The following is a 20,232-nucleotide window of genomic DNA, read 5'->3' as shown; positions in this document are numbered from 1 at the left end:
TAAGCTGGGTGACACACATGAACATGATGATATGTCACAATGCACAGCATTTGTTGCATCATGTTATGGACACCCAAACGAATTGGAAATAACATCTCTCAGATTCATTGTGTGGGCACACAAGATGGCCAGTCATTAACTCAACTCTGCACCAGAACTAAGAGTTCTGCCACCCACCAAAGAAGCATTCAAACAACATGTGTACAGAGCGCACCAACAAGCTGCAATCTGGAGACGTGCCCTTGATGCGGACCCTCCTGCCCTTAACCCTGTACATTACGGTTGGTCCATCAGTGGAGACACTCACAAGTTTCAGCCAGTTGCACTACTCCTGATTTCACACCTGCTTTTGAGTCGGTTCTACGAATGGCTAAATGTAGCTGCTAATCCTCGCAGCCATGCTGCACAGCACGTTGTAGCAGCTCTTAGCTCACATCTCATGTTCTATCTTCTCTGCTTGTCATGGAGATAGCTGTAGAAATCCACAAACCATCACTGCTGCTGTAAATGAATGTTGCACATACCGGAGAAGAGCTTGGTAGACTAGTGTAGAGTTTAGTAGATGTGTGTGAGCATCGTGCCTTGAGATTAATGTAGAAAAGAGTAAAGTGATGATTGTTGAGAGAGAAGATGACTCCTAGTGTGATGTTACAGTGAATGGAGAGAGACGAATTGGTGAGAGAGTTCAAATACCTGGGTACAGTGATAGAAAGGAGAGGAATATGTGCAAAAGAAGTGGAAAGTAGAGTGACACAAGGAAGGAAAGTAGCTGGTGCTAAGAAGGCCTTGATAAGAAACAGAGACTTGAGTGTTGCAGCTGCACGAGGCTTACATGAATGAGCTTTAGTGCCAGCTTTAACATACGGATGTGAGACTATGATGTGGCATGAAAATGAAAAGTCAGGAATGAGAGCAGTGGAGATGGGACTGCTGAGGAATGTATGTGGCGTACAGAGAGTGGATAGGATATGGAATAATGTGATTCGTGAAAGATATGGAGTGAGGAAGTCTGTGGACACCAGAATCGAAGAGAGTGTACTGAGATGGAATGGTCATGTGGAGAGAATGGATGACAATAGAGTGGTGAAAAGGTATTTCTGAGCGAATTTGAAGGAGGGGGGAGGCGAGGTAGGCCAAGGAGAAAGTGGAGGGATATGGTGGATGAGTGTGTGAGGAAGAGAGGTATGGAAGTCGGTGAGGCTAAGGAACTGACAAGAGATCGAGCTGGCCGGATAAATTTTGTGCGGAGAAGACCAGGGATTTGGCACCCCTTTTGAACGTGACAGCGTTCGGATTGGCTCTGTCAGAGTGATATATGTGAAGCTACAGAACGTGGTGAAATTTTTTGGTATGTCAGATAGAGCCAGGATTTCGAGGGCTTGAATGATGAGTGAATGGAATCGTGGCCTATTGATCTGGGCCAGCTTTGGCAGTCTGGACGTTGCTACTCCTCACCTTGCCCTGGGGTGGGAAAGGAGGTCCGGATGATGATGATGATGATGAATACTGTTACTACTACCATACTACTACTACTACTACTACTACTTCTTTACCGATATTAATGCTATGTCTATTCCCTCCCTGGTTAGACTAGGTAGACAGCGGGCGGTGCTATGTGGAGGGACAGCAGTGCTTTCCCTCATCTACCTCATGCTGCAGTCACACAGGTAAGAGAGAGAGAGAGAGAGAGAGAGAGAGAGAGAGAGAGAGAGAGAGAGAGAGAGATCGGGGGAGGGGAGGCAGCAGTAAGCGTATCTCCTTGCTTCTTCCACCCTGGGGCGTATCCAGAATTGTGGGTGTAATGGGTGGGGGTTTATAAGGTAAATATCTTCAGCTCAAAATATGGAGAGGAAGGAGAGGGAAAGAGCAATAAAGTCAGGATGTTGATGATGATGATGATGATGGTGGCGGTGGTGGTGGTGGTGATGATGATGGTGGTAGTGGTGGTGGTGGTGATGATGATGATGATGATGGTGGTAGTGGTGGTGGTGGTGATGATGATTATGATGATGATGGTGGTGGTGGCGATGATGATGATGGTGATGATGATGGTGGTGGTGATGGTGATAATGATGATAATGATGATTTTGGAGGTACCCTCTCGATAATTATGTTAATATTTGGAGTCATCTGTCAAAAAGTATATACTGTTAATTTTGTATATATAAATTGTATGTGGTGTCCAGTGAGTGGAAGGAATGGGCGCTTCCCCCCAAAAAAAAAAGGAAAAAAAAAAAAGAAAGAAGGAAAAGAGAAAAATAGGGAACAAAAATATTCTTGATTTTCCTTTTCCATCAACCCCTGTGTTTGGAAGAAAGAGAAAGATAAGAACGAATAATATCAGAATAAAAATGAGAGGGGTGGGAAGGAGAGAAATGTATAAAGAAGGAGAGTGTAAGGAAAAAATAAGAATGAGGGGAGGGAAGGCGGGAAAATGGAAGTTAGACGTAAAGACTGTGTAGTATAAGAACAGTGGACGGGATGGGAATGAAGGCAGTGGAGTGTAGGAGAGGTAGGGTGTGGAGGCGTGGGGGAGGTGGCGATGGTGTGGAACTATGCGTGGTGTGTGGGAGGGGTACTGTAATGATGTAGTACCGTGTATCCCGCTGTACAGTTAACTCACTGTACCGTTTCTAGTCCTTACGGTGCTACATGTTTTCTTTGGTAAATAAAAGTGTTTGTAGCTTGTATAAAATAGATACTGTGACCTGGGCAGTGATAGGGTAAATAACTTTCATTGTCCCCTTCAGTAAGATAACGCTTTCCATTGTCTGATATAATCTTGTGGAAAAAAGAAGAACACATTAATAAAGATAAGTGCTTTGATTCAGGAGTCTAAGCGTTCAGTGCAGTTCATTACTCATAACCATGCGTCATCTCTTCTGTCACTTCCATTAATGTCAATGATTACACTGACAATCTTCCTTCGTTCTGCGCACGCACGCACGCGCGCACACACACACACACACACACACACACACACACACACACACACACACACACACACACACACACACACACACACACACACACACACACTGTGTGTGTGTGTGTGTGTGTGTGTGTGCTGATGTATATATGTATTTATTGCTGTGTGGTGCAAGTGCTGAGTGTGAGGCAGAGAGAGAGAGAGAGAGAGAGAGAGAAAGGGGAGAGGGGGCCTAGCCGGTGCAGTAGGCCTAGTCTTTCGTGAATAACGTTTAATAGGTTTCATAAAAACGCCGTTATTATAGAAAACGTTATTGGCTGACACTGAAATACATATAGAATTGGTTCATTAGCCCTACCATCCCATTACTGACATTTTATACTTTTTGAACTCCAAAGTTTTTTTTTTTTTTTTCATATATTTAGAGACTCGCCGATAAGCCATAAAAATAAGGGTTTTGAAAAGCAACTCGTATGAAATCAGTCGGTTTACGGTGAATTCGTCCCTTAGATTTCGGCCCAGTGAATTCGCCCCAGTGTTAAGTTTGTCCCGCCGACATTTGGATTTATTTATTTATTTTCTTCTTGGACCGACTCTGGGCATAGATTTGCCTGTTCTGTAAATCCCAGCAGTCTTCCAACATCTCTCACATCTGCACATATCACAACTTCGACACTAATACCACTGTCCACATTGAATACATGTCAGAGTTATCTCATTCAGGACTGGTGCAGTGGTAGTAGCGTGGGTGTTTCTATGACATGTCGGTAGTTCTTTTAGGAGAATTATTAAAGTCTTTTAGAAATCATCAAACTGTTCCCTGCCCCAACCTGGAATGGAAGTCGCGTCATTTCAGGCAATACAACTCGCTTCCCCGGAGGTTTCCCCCCAGACTTCAACCCACAGCTGTTCAGGTCCAACTGTTACAGATATTTTACGAATGGAGGACGCCATGCAGTAATCTGATGTATGGATTATTTTTTATCATTTGTTTTTCTTTCCTCTCTTCTGTTATTTGAAAAAAAAAAAAAAAATAAAGCGATCTCTCAAACCACTCGGCCACTACCTCCCTTGGCGTCAAATTAACTTAAATCTGTAAGTGTAAGTGCTAAGTGTGGTGATTGTTGTGGTGGCGGTGGAGCATAAAGGCCACTGCATACCCTGGGCCTCGTAGCATACTTACCCATCACGCGAAATCTCCGTTATTGAAGTAATTTCCAACGTTATTTGCGATAATGGAGAGAGATTGTAGGTTAACGTTATTTGCGAAAGTGTCAGTGTTATAATCGTTATTCGCGAGACCCTTCTTTATTAGGACTGAGTATGTATTGTGTAGGTAGGTAGGTATGTAGGTAGGTATGTATGGTAGGTTTTGTGCAAGTCCAGTGTGTATGTGTTGATTAATGTGTGCGAATTTTGCTCTTGTGTATCTGTTGTTTGTGTGTGTGTGTGTGTGTGTGTGTGTGTGTGTGTGTGTGTGTGTGTGTAGCTACTGTATGTACGCACGATACAGTCAGCCTGTGTGTGAACCACTATTTGCTTTTTGTGTACATGCGGTGGGAAAGAGAACGGTGTGTGTGTGTGTGTGTGTGTGTGTGTGTGTGTGTGCTTGCGGTATTGTGATTAATGGCTGATCCTCTCTCTCTCTCTCTCTCTCTCTCTCTCTCTCTCTCTCACACACACACACACACACACACACACACACACACACGTATTACTGACAGCAAAGGCAGTGTGGGACAAAAATATATCGAGTAGCGGAGGTTGGAGACAGGCGGGGGAGGAGGAGGGGGAGGGGGAGGGGGAGGGGAGGGGAGAAGAAAACTAGTGAGAGTAGGGGGAGAGGGAAAGAGATGGGGAGGAGGGTGGGGGTGGGTAGTAGGAGAGGGGGAGGAAGAGGGGTGGGTAGTAGGAGAGGGGGAGGAAGAGGGGAAGGTGAAGGGGGAGGGAAGAGGGGAAGAGGGAAATATAGGAGATGGTTAGTGTGGGGAGGTAAAGGAGAGGAGGAAGGAAAAGGAGAGGGGGAGGGAAAGGGAGAGGAAAGAGAGAGAGGCGGGAGGGTTTTAAAGAGGAAGAGAGGAAGTGGAGAGGGAGGGTCTGGGTCGGAAACACTGACAGGTTCACATACAATATAAACATAGGGTCAGTGAGGAAGGTCTCTGGTGGGCACAAGGCAGCTTACACTTTAGTTTTCTTAGTTGTGTAAGTTCAATAGATGGATAGATTGGTGGATGGATGGGATATTGAAGGATAAATGGCAATGTGTAGCACCCACCCACACACACTCTGTTAGTCATCATTAGGTAGTGCTGGATGTCTGCCCCTATTCTCAGTGTTTTTTTTATGTACATTCTTGTAGTATTCCTTTTGAACTAAGAAATCTGTAATAATGCTTGCAGTCGCTATGTGTTACAGCTGGGTCCGTAGTACAGTACATGCAGTGAGCTAAGGTGGAATGTGTGCTGGATAGTAATGTTAATGGTGTCATACTGAAATGCCTCAGAGAAAACTCTTTACCTCATTAGCATAAAAATTTCTTGAATACTCTCTCTCTCTCTCTCTCTCTCTCTCTCTCTCTCTCCATCAAATGTGTGTGTGAGGAGGGTGAGTGGGTGGTTGTACTTTACACAGACATACCCGTTGTCACTCTTGGGTATAATAACATCAGACCGGCGGTTTGTTTTGGATATTTGTTCTGTTGAACAAATTATTGATTGGAAGAATACTGATCTCATTTGTGGCATGCGATGGGTGTTTAGAAAAAAAAAATACACAACAGGAGTGATCTACTTGTGTATAACTGGTAAATTCTCTAGTGACGACCCCCCAGCGATCTAAAATAGCTTTTACTTATGTTCACATGTGCATTAAGCTGGTGCAAAGCATGTAGCCCAATGTGTCAGTCAAGTGTGGCGGAAACTGGCTTAGAATCAGGAGATGTAAGTATAGGCACTGGGTTTAATTTGGTCCGTGTGTACAGTTGGCAGCAGCTGGCCCACTGCTTTATAAGATACATATGTTCTAGCACAGATGCACATTAACTCTTTTAATGTTCACTTTATTTTCTGATAATTGCAGACGATTTTATTCAGCTTAGGAGAGTGGGGGGTCGATCTGTCTGATAAGCAAAGTCGCTATTTCCTGCCTCATGACAAATCTGTTGGGTAAAAACAGACCGATTGCAGGAATTATTAACCAAGCAAATTCTTTAAAGCTCATCGAATTTCATGCAACCACAGCTTAGAATTCAAATGATGGGAGAGGTCCTGTTCGGTCGGATTAACAAAAAAAAAATCTTTCCTCAGTGAATAAAGTATTAATTACGTTTCTCAGTACATTTCTGTCTGGTGAATGTGTGTGTGTGGGGGGGGGGGCAAGATACACCATCTCCATTTGTTGCACGCTGTATGCATTTTGTAACGACTGACTGTATGTAACGGATGGAGGAGTATGCCAAGACCCACCAATTCCTTTTATTGTTTATGTAATCTTTATACTTTTACACGAGTCAGTATTTCACTTCCTTTCAGTAAACCGACTATAGCAAGTGTGTTTCCTCTTCAGATCGCCAGTGGTAAACCCTGAGACGCAAGCCGTGGTGGACGTTCTCCCTAACACCATACCGTGGGCCCAGCACTGTACACCCCACACCAACCTCATGTTCCTCAAGATGCATAAGTGCGCCTCGTCCACAGCGCAGCGCATATTTCTCAGGTGAGGCAGTGAGAGGCACCATTTACGTTGACAGAAGACAGAATTGTACTCCCTTTTTCCTTTAACTTGGCCTGAAATTCCCATCTTTTCATCTTTATGCTGAGTTGTAAAGGAGATTAACACGATACGATGCTAGTCACGAAGAAGTGCTATGGAAGTGATATAGAGCCGTGGTATTGTCGTCTGTCTCTGCGCTACTTGAAATAAGTTGCAAAAAGACGAAAATCTGGTCCAAATTAAAGTGAAAAAAAAAAAAAAGTTGGATTTAGAGTGAGTTACATAAATATTTTCCGACTCGTAGCCAATGAGATGTGGAATAACGAGTGTTTTGTAGCTCTATACCTTAATCCATTCAATCCGATGACGTATTTTGTAGCTTGTTCTTGCTATCACCAGACGATTTTATTCAACTTAGACTTTTTGAACTGGAGAAGTTGGATATGGCCTTCACTTACCCCTTCACTATAAGGGATTCCAAGCTGAATAAAATTGTCTGGGGGAAGTAAGAATAAAGCATTAAAACACGCCACTAGATTGAAGGGGTTAAAAGGTGGGCATACAGACAGATATCACACACAAAGAACACTGACAGTGATGGTAATGAGAGTGACGAAACATTACAGGGAAAAGAAAGAGACTGACGGGAGTAAATGAGACGAAGAGCCTTTAATCCCTCCCGTTTAGTACTGTGTTGTATATGATGGAAGGCTACAGAATATGAGGTACTAGTGGTGCTGGTGATGAAGACTGGGGTGATGAATGTTACTGTTGGTGTTGTAGTTGTTGTTACTTAACCCCGATCTGTCTGTCTGAACAAACCCGTCGACCACAGATAAGCATCTGCCTCTGTGGGGCCGTTCTACAGGTACAATACAGTACATACTCGTACACCGTACAGGGAACCGGCAACCGCTTGTGGTAGACAGTGCATCGTCAGGGTCGAACCAGAGTCCTTCCTCCTGGGGAGGTGCAGAGAAGTGTTAGGAGGTTTGGCTTCCGAGTGGACGCCGCAACTGCCCACCCAGATCGCACACCGCCTCCAAATGTAGGCTCATTGTTAGCGTCGGTGGTGACTTGTAAGGAGATTTGTCTGGCGGGCTTGTTTGTGGTTTATGCACAGGGCTCGGGAAGTACGGGACTGTGCTGCTTGTGTGCAGTGGGTCGACAGTATGGTGTACGGATGAGGTTGTAGAGAGACATTTAGTACAACCTTTTGCCACACCTATATTGCTGAAGTCGACAAGTTAAAGCTAATCTAACAAGCTAGCTAATAACCTACCAAAACAGAACCTGGCAAAGAACTAATGTGTGAGAAGAAGACATATGAAGGAAAGTAGTTGAATAAATGCCTTCAGAGGACCTGCAATGCTATGGTTAATTTATTCCTCAGTTAAGATTTTTTTTCCACGTTTTGTACTACCAATGTCTGTCTCTCTATGCTTCTTATTATCTTTCTTTTATTGCGCTCATTTTTGTGGCTCCTTATGCTCCTTGTTATATTCTTTCTTTTTTATGGTTCTTTATATGTGACTCATTATGTTCCTTATGTTTGGTGCTGGTCCATCTGTACACCCGGTCCTTTGGGGTCACAAAAAGTTTAATAATAAAAATAGAAGGGAAATTATTCTAGTGGAAGAGATCATTTTCCCCCTCAGCCGGGACATTAGAAGGGAGTTTTGAAGGTTACCTGTTGTAGATGGTGAATATATTGTATTCCTTTCATCCACCCCTGCCCCGTCTCCTGCATGAACATACAGGATGTTATATAGTCCGAGGTGCCAGGCCAATAGATCCGTTTGTCTGAGGAATTATTCGTATCCAGAAACTTCTGTACACAAAGAGACGTGAGTACATCTCGTCCGGCAGTCAGATGGCGATGAAGCCATCATTCTTGGCTGCCAAATTCCATTACAAAATTCAAATTCAATACAGTCCACTGTGGCCACATTGTAATGCAACCCCCTTGCCCAACACACTTACTTCAAGCTCCACAGTATCACAACACAGACAATCCTTCAACATAAACTCAACAAAGACTGGGAGCATCTGGACGAAGTGGCCGGTTCCCTGTAGGCCATTGGGTTCATGTCCAGATGAGGCTGGGGTTGACACCAGAACATATCCACTGAACCTTGGGGCACGATACTTTGGGGTAATATTCTCGTCGGATAAGGAGGCTCCCTTGCACCTCTGCCTCATCGATTTATTTTGTACATTACATCTTATTATTCTATCCTCTGTTGTTAGGTCCCTTTAATATCGACATTCCAGATACAGAAACAACCTAAAAAGGAAGAGGTCCTATACTCTTTTCACCCTATCTTGGCCCAGATTTTCGTCCTTTTTCAGCTTACTTCACGTAGGTCAATAACAGAAGACAATGCTACGGCTCTACAACCCTTCCTCATCACTTCTTTATGACCAAGCAGCATCAGAGTCTAGTGTTAATCTCTTACAGCTCGGCATTCAAGGTGGAAAGACGGCAGTTTTAGGTCAAGTTTGAGTGAAATGAGCATAGAAACCATCAGAAACAGACAAGAATTTCACCCGCCACCCTTTCTTTGGTGTGGTCAAAATGGAAAGACGGGAATTTTTGACCAACTAGGAGTAGAAAGGGTATAGAAAGCCCGGTAAACTAAGGAGAATAGACCTATCGCCTTTAATTCCTTGTGTTTTGCATCCACAGGTACGGTAAGAAACAAAGACTAAGCCAGGTGTTGCCGGAGAAAGGGAACTACCTGGGTGTGCCGCCTCCCTTCAGATCCGCCATGGTGCCCCCCTCACTCAGGACCCCGGATGGCACCTACAACATGATGCTCGTCCACGCCAGGTTCAACGCGCTAGAGCTGGCCAAGGTCAGCGCTGGCTTTCTCTTGATGTATAGTTGGAGACAGTGATATCTATCCATTGGTGTGTGTGTGTGTGTGTGTGTGTGTGTGTGTGTGTGTGTGTGTGTGTGTGTGTGTGTGTGCAAGGAAGAAGGAACCAAAAGCTAAAAGTCCACATTAATTATTGCCTCAGAAAATAAAAAAAGTGAGCTAACTCTACCATATTGAAAAGTTTTGTTCACAGTCTTTATAATTATATACTGTTATGAAATGGATCAGTCTTTAGGTCTGCATTTGTACAGTCGCATCATCATCAACAACTACAACAACAACCACTACTACTACTACTACTACTGCAAAAAGTATCTGAAAATTTTGTCTTACATTCTGAAACAGTGGGCGAACTGTTTCAAAATTCTGTAGTACTCTTTAATTTTTTTTTTTTTCCAGTACACCGTAAAAGACATTTATTTTTTTATTCATCACAAGAAAAAATCTATCTTTTCAGAATTATTTCCCGTTCAAACAAAAAAACACGAACAGCAAGAACGCACATTGTGAAAGCTATCAGCTAGTTGTACAGTAGATACTCTTTTGATCGAGAGTAGAGTGCTAGTTATGTCGAGTACTTAGTTTAATAGTAATAGTAGTAATAGTAGTAGTAGTAGTATCATTGCCTCCTGTAAGTACATTGATATAATTAAGTGAAAATATAATATTAGTTGTGAGGGACGCTAACGATTGAGGTGTGTGGTGTGGTGCAGGTGATGAAGAAAGATGCAGTTTGGGTGACGATAGTGCGGGAACCTGTGGCCCTGTTCGTATCCCTGTGGCATTACTACAAACTCAAAGACGTAAGTAACATCAACAAAAACATTAGTCAAATCTACCTGTTAAGAATCAGTGTTGTTTTTACTATATTTTTGCATGTGAGATACAAACACCACGAATAAGTATAGGAGAGTGAGGATTAGGCTGATTTACGTGTAGTATGTTCGTGTTGCAGCCTAAAGTTGTGTTTCTTCCTGACAGTTTTACAATATGACATTGGACAAGTTTGCGACGTTGCCGTATGAGAATGTGGTGCGGTGGCGGCAGTCAGGGAAATACGGCGTTCATCAGATGTTTTACGACCTTGGATACAGTAGTGCAGAATACGGCAACCAGAGGAAAATGAACAGAGTACTTCAGATTCTTAATGAAACTTTTCATCTGGTAATGGTAGCTGAACGATTTGACGAATCCTTGGTGTTGCTGAAGGACCTGCTGTGCTGGGATATCCAGGACGTGACATACCTCAGCATCAACCAACGACCCACCCACACCCACGACGCCATCACCAACACCACACGGGATGGCCTGCTCCGCCTTAGTCATCCAGATGTGCAGATTTACAACTTTTTTGCCCACTTGTTCCAACAACGAGTAGAACAGTTTGGTGTGACCAGGATGGCCCAGGAGGTGCAGCAGTTGAGAGAGGCAAACCGTCGCTTGACTCAGTCCTGTTTAGTAGACAGAGACGACCCCGTGAGAGCCTCAGCCAACATGGACTGGCCACAGGAAGTGAACCGTCTTCATGTGCGAAGTGACCGTCAGGAGTGTGTGGACCTGGCCAAGACTGAACTGAGCTTCCTGGATGATGTCAGGCAAACACAAAAAATCTGGCACAAACATGGCTGGCCACACCTGGACAGAGGCAGTAAATGATAATCAAATGTTATTAATATATGAATCTTTAATATATTCAAAGCAGCTTCGTTTTACAAGGGCGGGAAGTCACAGTAACATGATCATCCGTGAATGAGTAAGAGACATAACAGGCATCAGTATCCACCACACAAGCGTAGTGGAAGCAGGTGATCCGTTTTAGCACAATTGTCATTCGAGGAGAGATAACCTTTAATCCAACTGTCCTTTAAAACGTCTCCGTAAAGTTAAAATCGAACATTTGTTTTAAGTGCATGGGGAAGGTGGAGCCAAAGTCGCCAGCGCTGATTCCATGCCTATGGTCCGTTTCTGGGCATCCAGTATGTTTCTTGTTCATTGTTGCCCAGTACTAGGACTGACAAAGACAAGTGGCGTGCATGGGGTCGATATCATAATTGTCAGCAGTAATTGCGCGATATGACTCCAAAGGCACAAGAGAACGTATACTTAATATCATAGCTTGCTGAGCTGGTATTTAGGTTAAGTTAACTCTATGGCCTTCTACGCTTTTGTACTCTCATTGGCTTCATCTCTGAGTCATTAGAAAAATCCATGTAAATTTTCATAATGATCCTTTCTTACATAGTTCTGTAATCAGAGACAGAGGGACGAATGAAAACATTACTTCCATCCAAATTTGCTGATGGAGGTAAACATAGCACAATATGGCCTATATGTAGTGCAATTTTTGTGACAATTTATATTATGTGGTACATGTTGCCCAATTTTTGGTTTTAAAGGACTCAAGTCCTTTGCTTTCCAATCTTTATTTCCTTTCTAGTCATTTATTTCCAAGCTTTTTTCCTCTTTTTTTTTTCAGTGTTATTTTGCTTTTTTAGCCTTGTGTCTGGTGGATACGTATATATAAATACCAGTGGTCATTATGCACTTAATTACGAACTTAGCCCGAGTGCAGTTAACCTGTCGACCCCTGTGTTGCACATTTTGTTCAGTGGGGTCCACACCAATGGTGCTGGTCGACATTGGTGACAGTCTTTGTGAGCCACGGGGCGGCTTGCTTTCACGGGCCTCCATTAGAGATGTTTCTGTAGGGTCTCTAGCCTCCATCATTGCCTTCTTCGGGTCTGCCTGAGGAGAGAAGGATGTCACCTCACTCAGAGTCCCCCAATCCATGTCGTTTCTGGGGTGATGTGAAGGTAACGGCACTGCAGACCTGATTCTGTTGACACGTACCACTTGCGTTCCCAGTGGAAAAAGTCTGTAATTCAAAAGAATACCTGGTATAAAATATCAGTTTCCTTAGTGCAGACTCTCTCCCAACACATATACGCAGGACTTGTAGGCGTTAATTATTCCTTTTTTTTTTTTCTTTTTTCAGGAACGCATATATATATATATATATATATATATATATATATATATATATATATATATATATATATATAATGTTTAAAAAGTTCATTGGCGAGTCAGATGTTATAATTAATATAGCCTAGAGGTGCAAAAAGAAAAAAAAATAATGATGTACACTTACAACTTCCTTCTTTTTAAATTAATACAATACATTAAAATACCTAGTAAGTGACGACCAGGATGATGTTTGAAGGAGCTGGAGATATGCGGAACAAATATCTGCCGTGAGACAGTGGAGAAAGCTTGTTAAAAGAACTAAGATACCTATAGACGTGTTAAAAGCTTATGGCAAGATCAACAGAGAAGCTTGAAAGGTACAGTATTATGTATGGTATGGACAGAAGTTGGTGAATGATGTTGAGTCTCGTGATAGTAGTGAAGAGTGTGTGTGTTGAAGTGTTTTGGTTCAGTATCAGTGTTGGACTGAGACAAGGATGCGTGATATCCCAGTGGCTGTTCAATATACGGATATATGGGTGGGGTTATGAGGGAAGCAATAGCCCTATTTTGGAGAGAAGAATGAGGCTAGTAATGAATGATGTAGGGCGCAACATCTCAAATCTACGAGTCTGCAGAGGGTACTGTGTTGCGGGATACTCGTGGACGAAAGTTTTGTACGTTGATGCAGAGCTCTGTTGATGTCTGTGAGCGTTGTGTGAAAAGGTAAATGTTAAAAGTAGTGATGATTGTTTATTGAGGTGACTATCAGTGTGATGTGTTGGTGAATGGAGAGAGACGAACTGATGAGGGAAGTTATGTGTGTAAAATAATATGAAAGAGAAGTAAACCTGAAATGAAAACGGAAAGTAGAGTACGACATGGAAAGAAAGTGGCTGGTGTCATGAAGGAGTGTGGAGGCATCAAGGGGACTGAATGACAATGAGTTACTGCCCATGGTAGCGCGCATGTGTGTGTGTGTTTGTGTGTGTGTGTGTGTGTGTGTGTGTGTGTGTGTGTGTATGTGTAATTCACCGGGTCGGTCAGGATCACGTGATGGTTGAGATCATCAGCATTTTACCCACCCGGAAGAGAGCTGAGAGTTCATATAGTCCGATGTAAGGGCAAAGCCTTGACCTTCACACACGCACACACCCATCCTCTTCCTCAAGGAGGACAGTGACCGCCCGCATCGTCAGTGAAACTTTTCGCATCCCGAGCAAGGCGCGAACCCCCGTCTTAACAGGTGCTAGGCGAGAGCGTTACCACTGAGCCGGCGAGCGAGTTTGTGTGTGTGTGTGTCATGAGAATGAAATGTCGGGAGTAAGAACAGTGGAAATTGAGTTGTTGAGGAGTGTGTATGGAGTGCATAGAGTAGAGAGAATAAGAAATAGTCTGACGTAAGAGATGTGGAGTAGGGAGGTCTGTTGACAGTAGTTGTGAAGAGTGTGCTTGGATGGTATGGCCATGTGAAGATAATGGATTTAAGTAGGCTGATGAAAAGAGTGTATGTGAGTGTGTTTGAAGGTGGCAGGAGAAGTGGGAGGCCAAGCAGAGTGTGGATATATATAGTAAGTTAGTGTAAGAGCAAGGATTTGGCACCCCTTGTAACTTGATAATCACTAAATTGACTCTATTTGATAGGTAATGTGAAGCGCATCTATGAAGAAAAATACAGTACTCACAACGCATGCATGGAAAATATGGCTGTGAGGTGGAGTTTGAATTTTGGGGGTTTGAATGGTGACTGGGGTGAGTGAATGAATATGTGGCCCGTTTGACCGGGTGTGCTGTTGCTTAATTATCCCTCTATCGTTTTTTTTTATCTTTCTTTGCTCTCTGGACCCTACCTCTCATCGTCCTTGTGGGATAAAGAGCTCGACATGATGATGATGATGATAGCGATGATGTTACTCATTCTTGTAGTATCATTTGTATAGAATTTATCGAACAAGTTGCTGCAGTTCTCCCAGTACATATATTAATGGCGAATGTATTGAACAGATTCAGTATTATCTAACTTCCTGGCCGATATATGACTCGAAATTCACTGGATGTAAACAGGAGCTGTACTACAATCAGGAAAAGGAGCATCGGTATAGTGAGACGTTTAAAAGATATATACCTTCCCTTAACCATGGGACAAGAAATGTTTATTATATTGGTTTTGATGTTCCGTCTGTCTGTCTGTCTAACTGTAGCCAAACGCCTTGGTAGTGAAAAGGTTGGCCACAGACAAATCACCTTCATGTCACCCTGTCATCACCCACCAAGCTGCTGTCCCTCAAATTTGCACCACTCTCTTTCATATACTTCATCCATCTGTCTGGCTCATCCTCGGTATACCTCTCCCCCTCCAACTCAGACAAATGTTTTTAGTTCACTGAATAAAAACATTTGTGTTAAGGACACTGACTGAATTTACCAGGATGCATCCCAGGAAGATACAGTTACCTAATATATACTGTATTGGGGGAGAACATGCCACTGCTACATTTTCAAGATATTACTCTTCATACTGCAAGATTGACATCAAGAAATTGCGCATCATACTGTATTGAAAGACTGAATTTTTACGCTTATTTTGATAATCAGTTTGTTATGAAAGGCCTTAATTCAGTGTCATTATTTCAAGGGTATCTTGATATGTAGTCGACTTTTATGTGGCTACTTAGACGATATTTATGTTTGAAGATTAGTCTCCAGTTAAGGGAATAGTAACTATCCATGTTGGTGAATATTTTTTCCCCTTTAATTTAATGGAATAGGGAAGTAGATTTTCTAAAGTATGGCAGCTAATATTCATACGATTGTCAGTCGTATGATTTTAAGCTAGTAGTAAAAATCTACTTGTGACATTTTTAATGTCCTACCTTTATGTGCATCAGAGTATGCTGATTAGAGTAACTACATACTGTGTATGTTTCTGATCTACCAAATAAGTAAGCATATTGTATTGATGTGCGAAGTAAGAATATAATCTTACAGATGGCCACAGAATACCCCTGACGTGTCATAATACATAACTGACTAACGTTATAATTATCCCATATACCCACTGCAGGCGGCTTCAGAATACCCTTAAAATTGGTTACAGGCCATCCCCAACCTCATAACAATATCGTAATTTGTGTCCCTCCCCCCCTCCGTTATGAGGTCCCTGGATCCGCCTTGAAGTACATAAACAGACCCAAGGATCCGCCCAGTCAGTGCTGAATGTATTATAATCATCACGCTCTACCATTTCATCTATTTATTGTACTTGAAGGAACTGAGTATGTGTATTTGTTATCTCCATACTCAACGGGTTCAGATTACCTTGCAGTATAAATAAAGATTGAAGGGAAAAAAATGATTAAAATTAGAGTACCTAGAGGAATGAAATGTCTGAAAGCTATACAGCAGGGTAAGACTGAGATAAGCAGAAGAGGCTGTATGAGTTTGGAGATTAATAATGAGAATGATAAAGAGGAAGTGAGGAGTGGTAAGGAGTAGCTGAAGTATCTGAAAAAGAAATTAGTGAAATAGGTAAGAAGAGGCAATGCATGATTCAGTAGTGGTACAGGTATGATCATACTAGAGAAAGTGGAGGCATGAAAGAGAATGTTTTTAAAAATGCGTTTAGAGAGGTGAGAGAAGGAAAAAAAAAAAAAAATAGCATGAACAGAGTAAAAACAGATGAGAAAACACGCCAGAAAGACAATAACTGATGGCTGTGGAAGAGGGATAAGTGGTTGCTATAGGAATGATGAAAAGAAGTGTTCGCAAGTGAAGGAAGTCAGAGGATTGATATGAAAAGGAGGGAGGAAAATTATGAAGTTCGGACGGCAGTGTGCTAGAGGATGAGAAAGATTTAGTTTAGAGATGGAAATGATGTTTTATCGCTCTGGCAGTAAAGATAAGAGATAAGCAGTGGTTATTTTTTCGGGGCATGGATAAGGGCGGTGGCAGACGAGCGGTACGGAAACCTGTCAGTACAGGGATTGGGTTTAGAGAGGGAAAGATTGTATAGATGATGCTGAAGATGTTTACAGTAATGTCAGCTGGTAAATATATAGCAAAGATTAAGAACTGAGGTGTATTCGGCATTGATGGACTTGCAGAAGGCTTTGATAGAGTGGACTGAGAGTTTTTGAAGTACGAGTAGGTTAGGCATGTATCTGGTGTGGGAGGGACTATGCTGAGGGCCGTAAAAATCCTTCCATGGGGGTAGTAATGCTTGTGGGAAGGTGGGAAAGGAGCTGAGTGGTACGTTTAGAATTATTTTGGAAACAAGACAAGGGGGCATTGTTACTTTGGCCGTTTAATATATAGATGGAGACGTAAATTGAAAGTACTGTAAGGTCATATATGGAAACTTAACTTCTCGGGATGTTTTGATGGCAGAATGCGATAGTGTTTTGCACGCAGATAAATGAGTTTGAAATAATTTGGGCAAAAAGAAAACTGAGAGTGGGTGCAAACAAAACGAGTTAGTGTAGATAAAAGTAATGTTATTTAAGAGGAAATAATCTGACAGTTCACTTTGACTTTCAGTAAAGGAGAGAGAGAGAGAAGAATGAGTTGTAGAGTACTAATGAAAAGTAAGGTGGTTGAGACGGCCGATGGTTTAAAATATCTTGGAGCTGTATTGTATAAATATAGCAAAATGAAGTATAAGAGGTCATTGCCGGGGGGGGGGGGAGTAGCCTGCGTGAAAATGTTGCTACCTATACATGATGAGAGAGAAACCTGAGTAGGGAAGAGTACAGCTTTGTAGGTTACAGTCCGCAAACTTATTACTATTATTAAAACAGCTGCGGGCATCAGGAGGATGGATGGCTTAAGTAAAAGAGACGTTTATGAGTATTTTAGAATGGAAGAACAATAAGAGTGAGATGTGACACTAATGAATGGATAGATAAATACGTTACATTTAGATGGTAAAGATATATTCAGAGAATCCCCGTAAATAGGGAATCAAAGAAAGGATTTGAAATTAAGACCGAATGTGATATTGGAAGAGGTGTGATACGGACGAAAGTGATGAATTATTACATTGACGAGAAAGGACGAGGAAGAGGAGAATTTGAGAGTGGATGAGGTACTACATGTGAGGTAAATCTTGTGTCAGGGGTGAAGCGGGGGGGGGGGGGATCTCAGAAAGAAGAAGGCACGAGATGATACAATTGAAATAAAGTTACAGGGACGCGTGCATCCGTGTTTTTAATGAATATGAGATTACAGGGGGCTTCAGAACTCATATGGAAATTGGCTTTGTAGTTTTTTGTAATACTTTCATGCCCTTACAGCTAACTGAACTGCATATACGTCATCTGGTTTAGCCTCTATAAAATACAAGAAACGATGTGATCATGAGAGAACCGATGGAAAATATATTAACACTCAGGCTCGTATGACTCAGAAATGAATGAAATTGTTATCTGGAATAGAATTAAGTTGTCCCGACCAAGAGAGAAGAGGCGGACTTCATACACCCATCGCTATTTTCCCACGATGATGGAGGTATGCGCCCAGTGAGTTCCAGGCTAGGTGAGTATGGCGAGACGTTTGTAAGTTAGTTACTGTCAGCCTGCAGAAGTTTGTCAGGTCTGAAGTACTACATTCTTATAAGTGAAATGGTAAGATATAAATTTGTCGACTGCAGTACTGGGGTATTATTTCGACTTCCAGACAGAGATGAATGATCATATTTTAGCGCTGGTGACAAAGACCATATGGCGCTAAGGTAGAGAAAAGGAATGGAAGAGAGGAAGAAGGTAAGATTCAAGGTTAATAAAATGAGACATGAAGCAGATACGTGGAAATTATTTACAAAGTGGGAAGAAAGATTTTTTTTTTTTTTTTTTTACAAACTGGGAAAGATGTTAATGTGACCAAGAAAGGACATAAAACGAGTGATGGAAGTGGGGATTCGCGCAAAACGCCGCTGATGTTAGGCTCCCTACGAAGTCAAACCAGGTGTGGGAAGAAGTGTTGTACACTATCGAGCCGGGGACAGTGTAGGTGTATGCGGGGAACACTGAGACATGACTGACAGTTTGGATAAATCGGGAGTTGAGCGTTGTATATGAGGTGACCATAAGTAAGTCGAGTATAACCAATTCCAAGACGAGCAAGAGTCCCAGCGCCGCTTTTGCAGGAGCGGACCGTGGAGGGACAAAATATGGTGTTATAAAATATAGTTTGTTATGTGTGGCCTGTGACCAGAGGGACTGACAGTTCTGTATTAGTAAGGCCTTAAACACAGGGGAAAGATCTGAGCACGGAATGGGTTAGGAGACAGAAGCGTGAGGGGAAATGGCTTACCGGGCAAAGTTGTCTACCATTTCATTACCTGGGATGTCTGTATGTCCAAGAACCCAGCAAAACTAGACAGATCTGTGACGGATAGATAAGCGAAACTGCCAGTCTTGAATTATAAGTACTTATTGATGGGTGCGTTGACCTGAATGGAGATGGGGTGCTCAAAAGAAGTCGAGATAAATGGTGAATGAAGAGATGGGTGAAGTGTATACTTGATGGAGGGCAAAGATAATGACAAAGAGTTCAACTGTCAGCACACTGGCCGTTGGTCGATGGTACTGAAGTGGAGGGAAAGAGAACAGCTAACACAACCTGTTCCGTTAGATTCCATCTGTATAGTAGAGTGCGCAGATAGTTGTGAAAGAAACAGAGAGCGAAGTAAAATGGAGGGGGAGGGGGTGACTGATTAAGGTAGAAAGGAAGGGACACGAGAAGAGGGAGGGAAGAAGTGACAATAGAAGAAAAAAATCCTTGTAAAATTAGCTGAGGCAGCGACGGGGACCGAAGGTGAAGGGAGAGGGCAGAAATCTCCTGCCATGGTGTAAAGAAGAGGTGGTGTTTGAGCGAAAATGCGTACAGCCGCGCACAGACGTCAGCAGCTAGGTCCTCACTGCAATGTCCTGGGACCGACCTCAGTTCAGGGTTGGATTTCAGTCGGGCTAGGTCAATTAACTCAATTTTCTGTCAGTATTTCTTTGTTTCACCTGAACATACCTAACCTCTGTACTGTTTGGGGTGTTCATTACACGCGCGAGAAGACAAAATTTCCCTTTATCACTTCCCCAGAAGTGAGAAATTCATCTGTGTGGAAGAAGAGACAGGATCAGCGCTGATAATGCACGGATATGTAATAAGCATTTTGAACTGGGTGCCTTTGCAATGATTCTTATACATGAATTACTAATTGATCTTTCAGTATCGCAAAGGCTTGCTGTGAACACCCATATCGGTAGTCGCCATGAAGTAAAGAAATCGGCATCTCCTACGGAAGGAAGCTGCACTAGTGGTAGGTAGCTACAGTTCAGAACGTGAGAGTAACATGAGACCTTTATGTCAGAAGGATTATTTGCCAGCTATCAGAGTGGTCTTGCAACAGAGGAAATTCAACAGACCACATCTATGGAGCGCAAAATATACCTAACTGCAATGTTATTCTCATCTTTATTTGCTGATGAATCCATAAATGAAAATGATGAGGACAGTGATCAGATGTACAACGGGGACTATTATGATTGGAGGAGGCAGCTCAGTCTGAGGGTCTGCGATATGTTGGAGGATACAGTATACAGCAAATTTTTCCCAGTTATTAATTCCTAGGCTCCCAGGTATCAAGTGAAAACACATGGATAGGGTTAGCATGCAAGGAACAAGGATAGTTGATGACTCCAAGTGAGAAAGTTTACAAGCTTCAAAAGACTAAATAATCTCTTCAAGTAT

At 42.5% G+C, this 20,232-nt stretch overlaps 2 protein-coding genes across 2 annotated transcripts; both read left to right on the top strand.

Moving 5' to 3' along the window:
- Positions 1-6,535: 6,535 nt before the first annotated feature.
- On the top strand, positions 6,536-10,854 carry LOC145413971 (galactose-3-O-sulfotransferase 2-like). The gene is made up of 3 exons (XM_080283545.1): positions 6,536-6,643; positions 9,330-9,553; positions 10,504-10,854. Exons 1-2 carry the CDS (start codon positions 6,588-6,590, stop codon positions 9,538-9,540), a joined length of 267 nt encoding a protein of 88 aa, XP_080139671.1. The 5' UTR covers positions 6,536-6,587; the 3' UTR covers positions 9,541-9,553; positions 10,504-10,854.
- On the top strand, positions 10,513-11,178 carry LOC145414041 (galactosylceramide sulfotransferase-like). The gene has a single exon (XM_080283605.1). The coding sequence runs from the start codon at positions 10,513-10,515 to the stop codon at positions 11,176-11,178; it is 666 nt and encodes a 221-aa protein (XP_080139731.1).
- Positions 11,179-20,232: the final 9,054 nt, after the last annotated feature.

Source organism: Coenobita brevimanus, chromosome 98 (assembly GCF_032717465.1).
Source record: "Coenobita brevimanus isolate Jiangsu-jjx chromosome 98, ASM3271746v2, whole genome shotgun sequence".
In the NCBI taxonomy this organism is placed as follows: Eukaryota; Metazoa; Arthropoda; class Malacostraca; order Decapoda; family Coenobitidae; genus Coenobita; species Coenobita brevimanus.
The sequence above is the reverse complement of the archived record's forward strand: the minus strand, read 5'-3'. Positions and strand labels throughout refer to the sequence as shown.

Excerpts from the sequence above, each read along its gene's own strand:
- LOC145413971 (XM_080283545.1), top strand. The coding sequence starts at position 6,588 with ATGTTCCTCAAGATGCATAAGTGCGCCTCGTCCACAGCGCAGCGCATA. Across the intron at positions 6,644-9,329 it reads GCGCAGCGCATATTTCTCAG|GTACGGTAAGAAACAAAGAC; the intron begins GTGAGGCAGTGA and ends TTGCATCCACAG.
- LOC145414041 (XM_080283605.1), top strand. The coding sequence starts at position 10,513 with ATGACATTGGACAAGTTTGCGACGTTGCCGTATGAGAATGTGGTGCGG.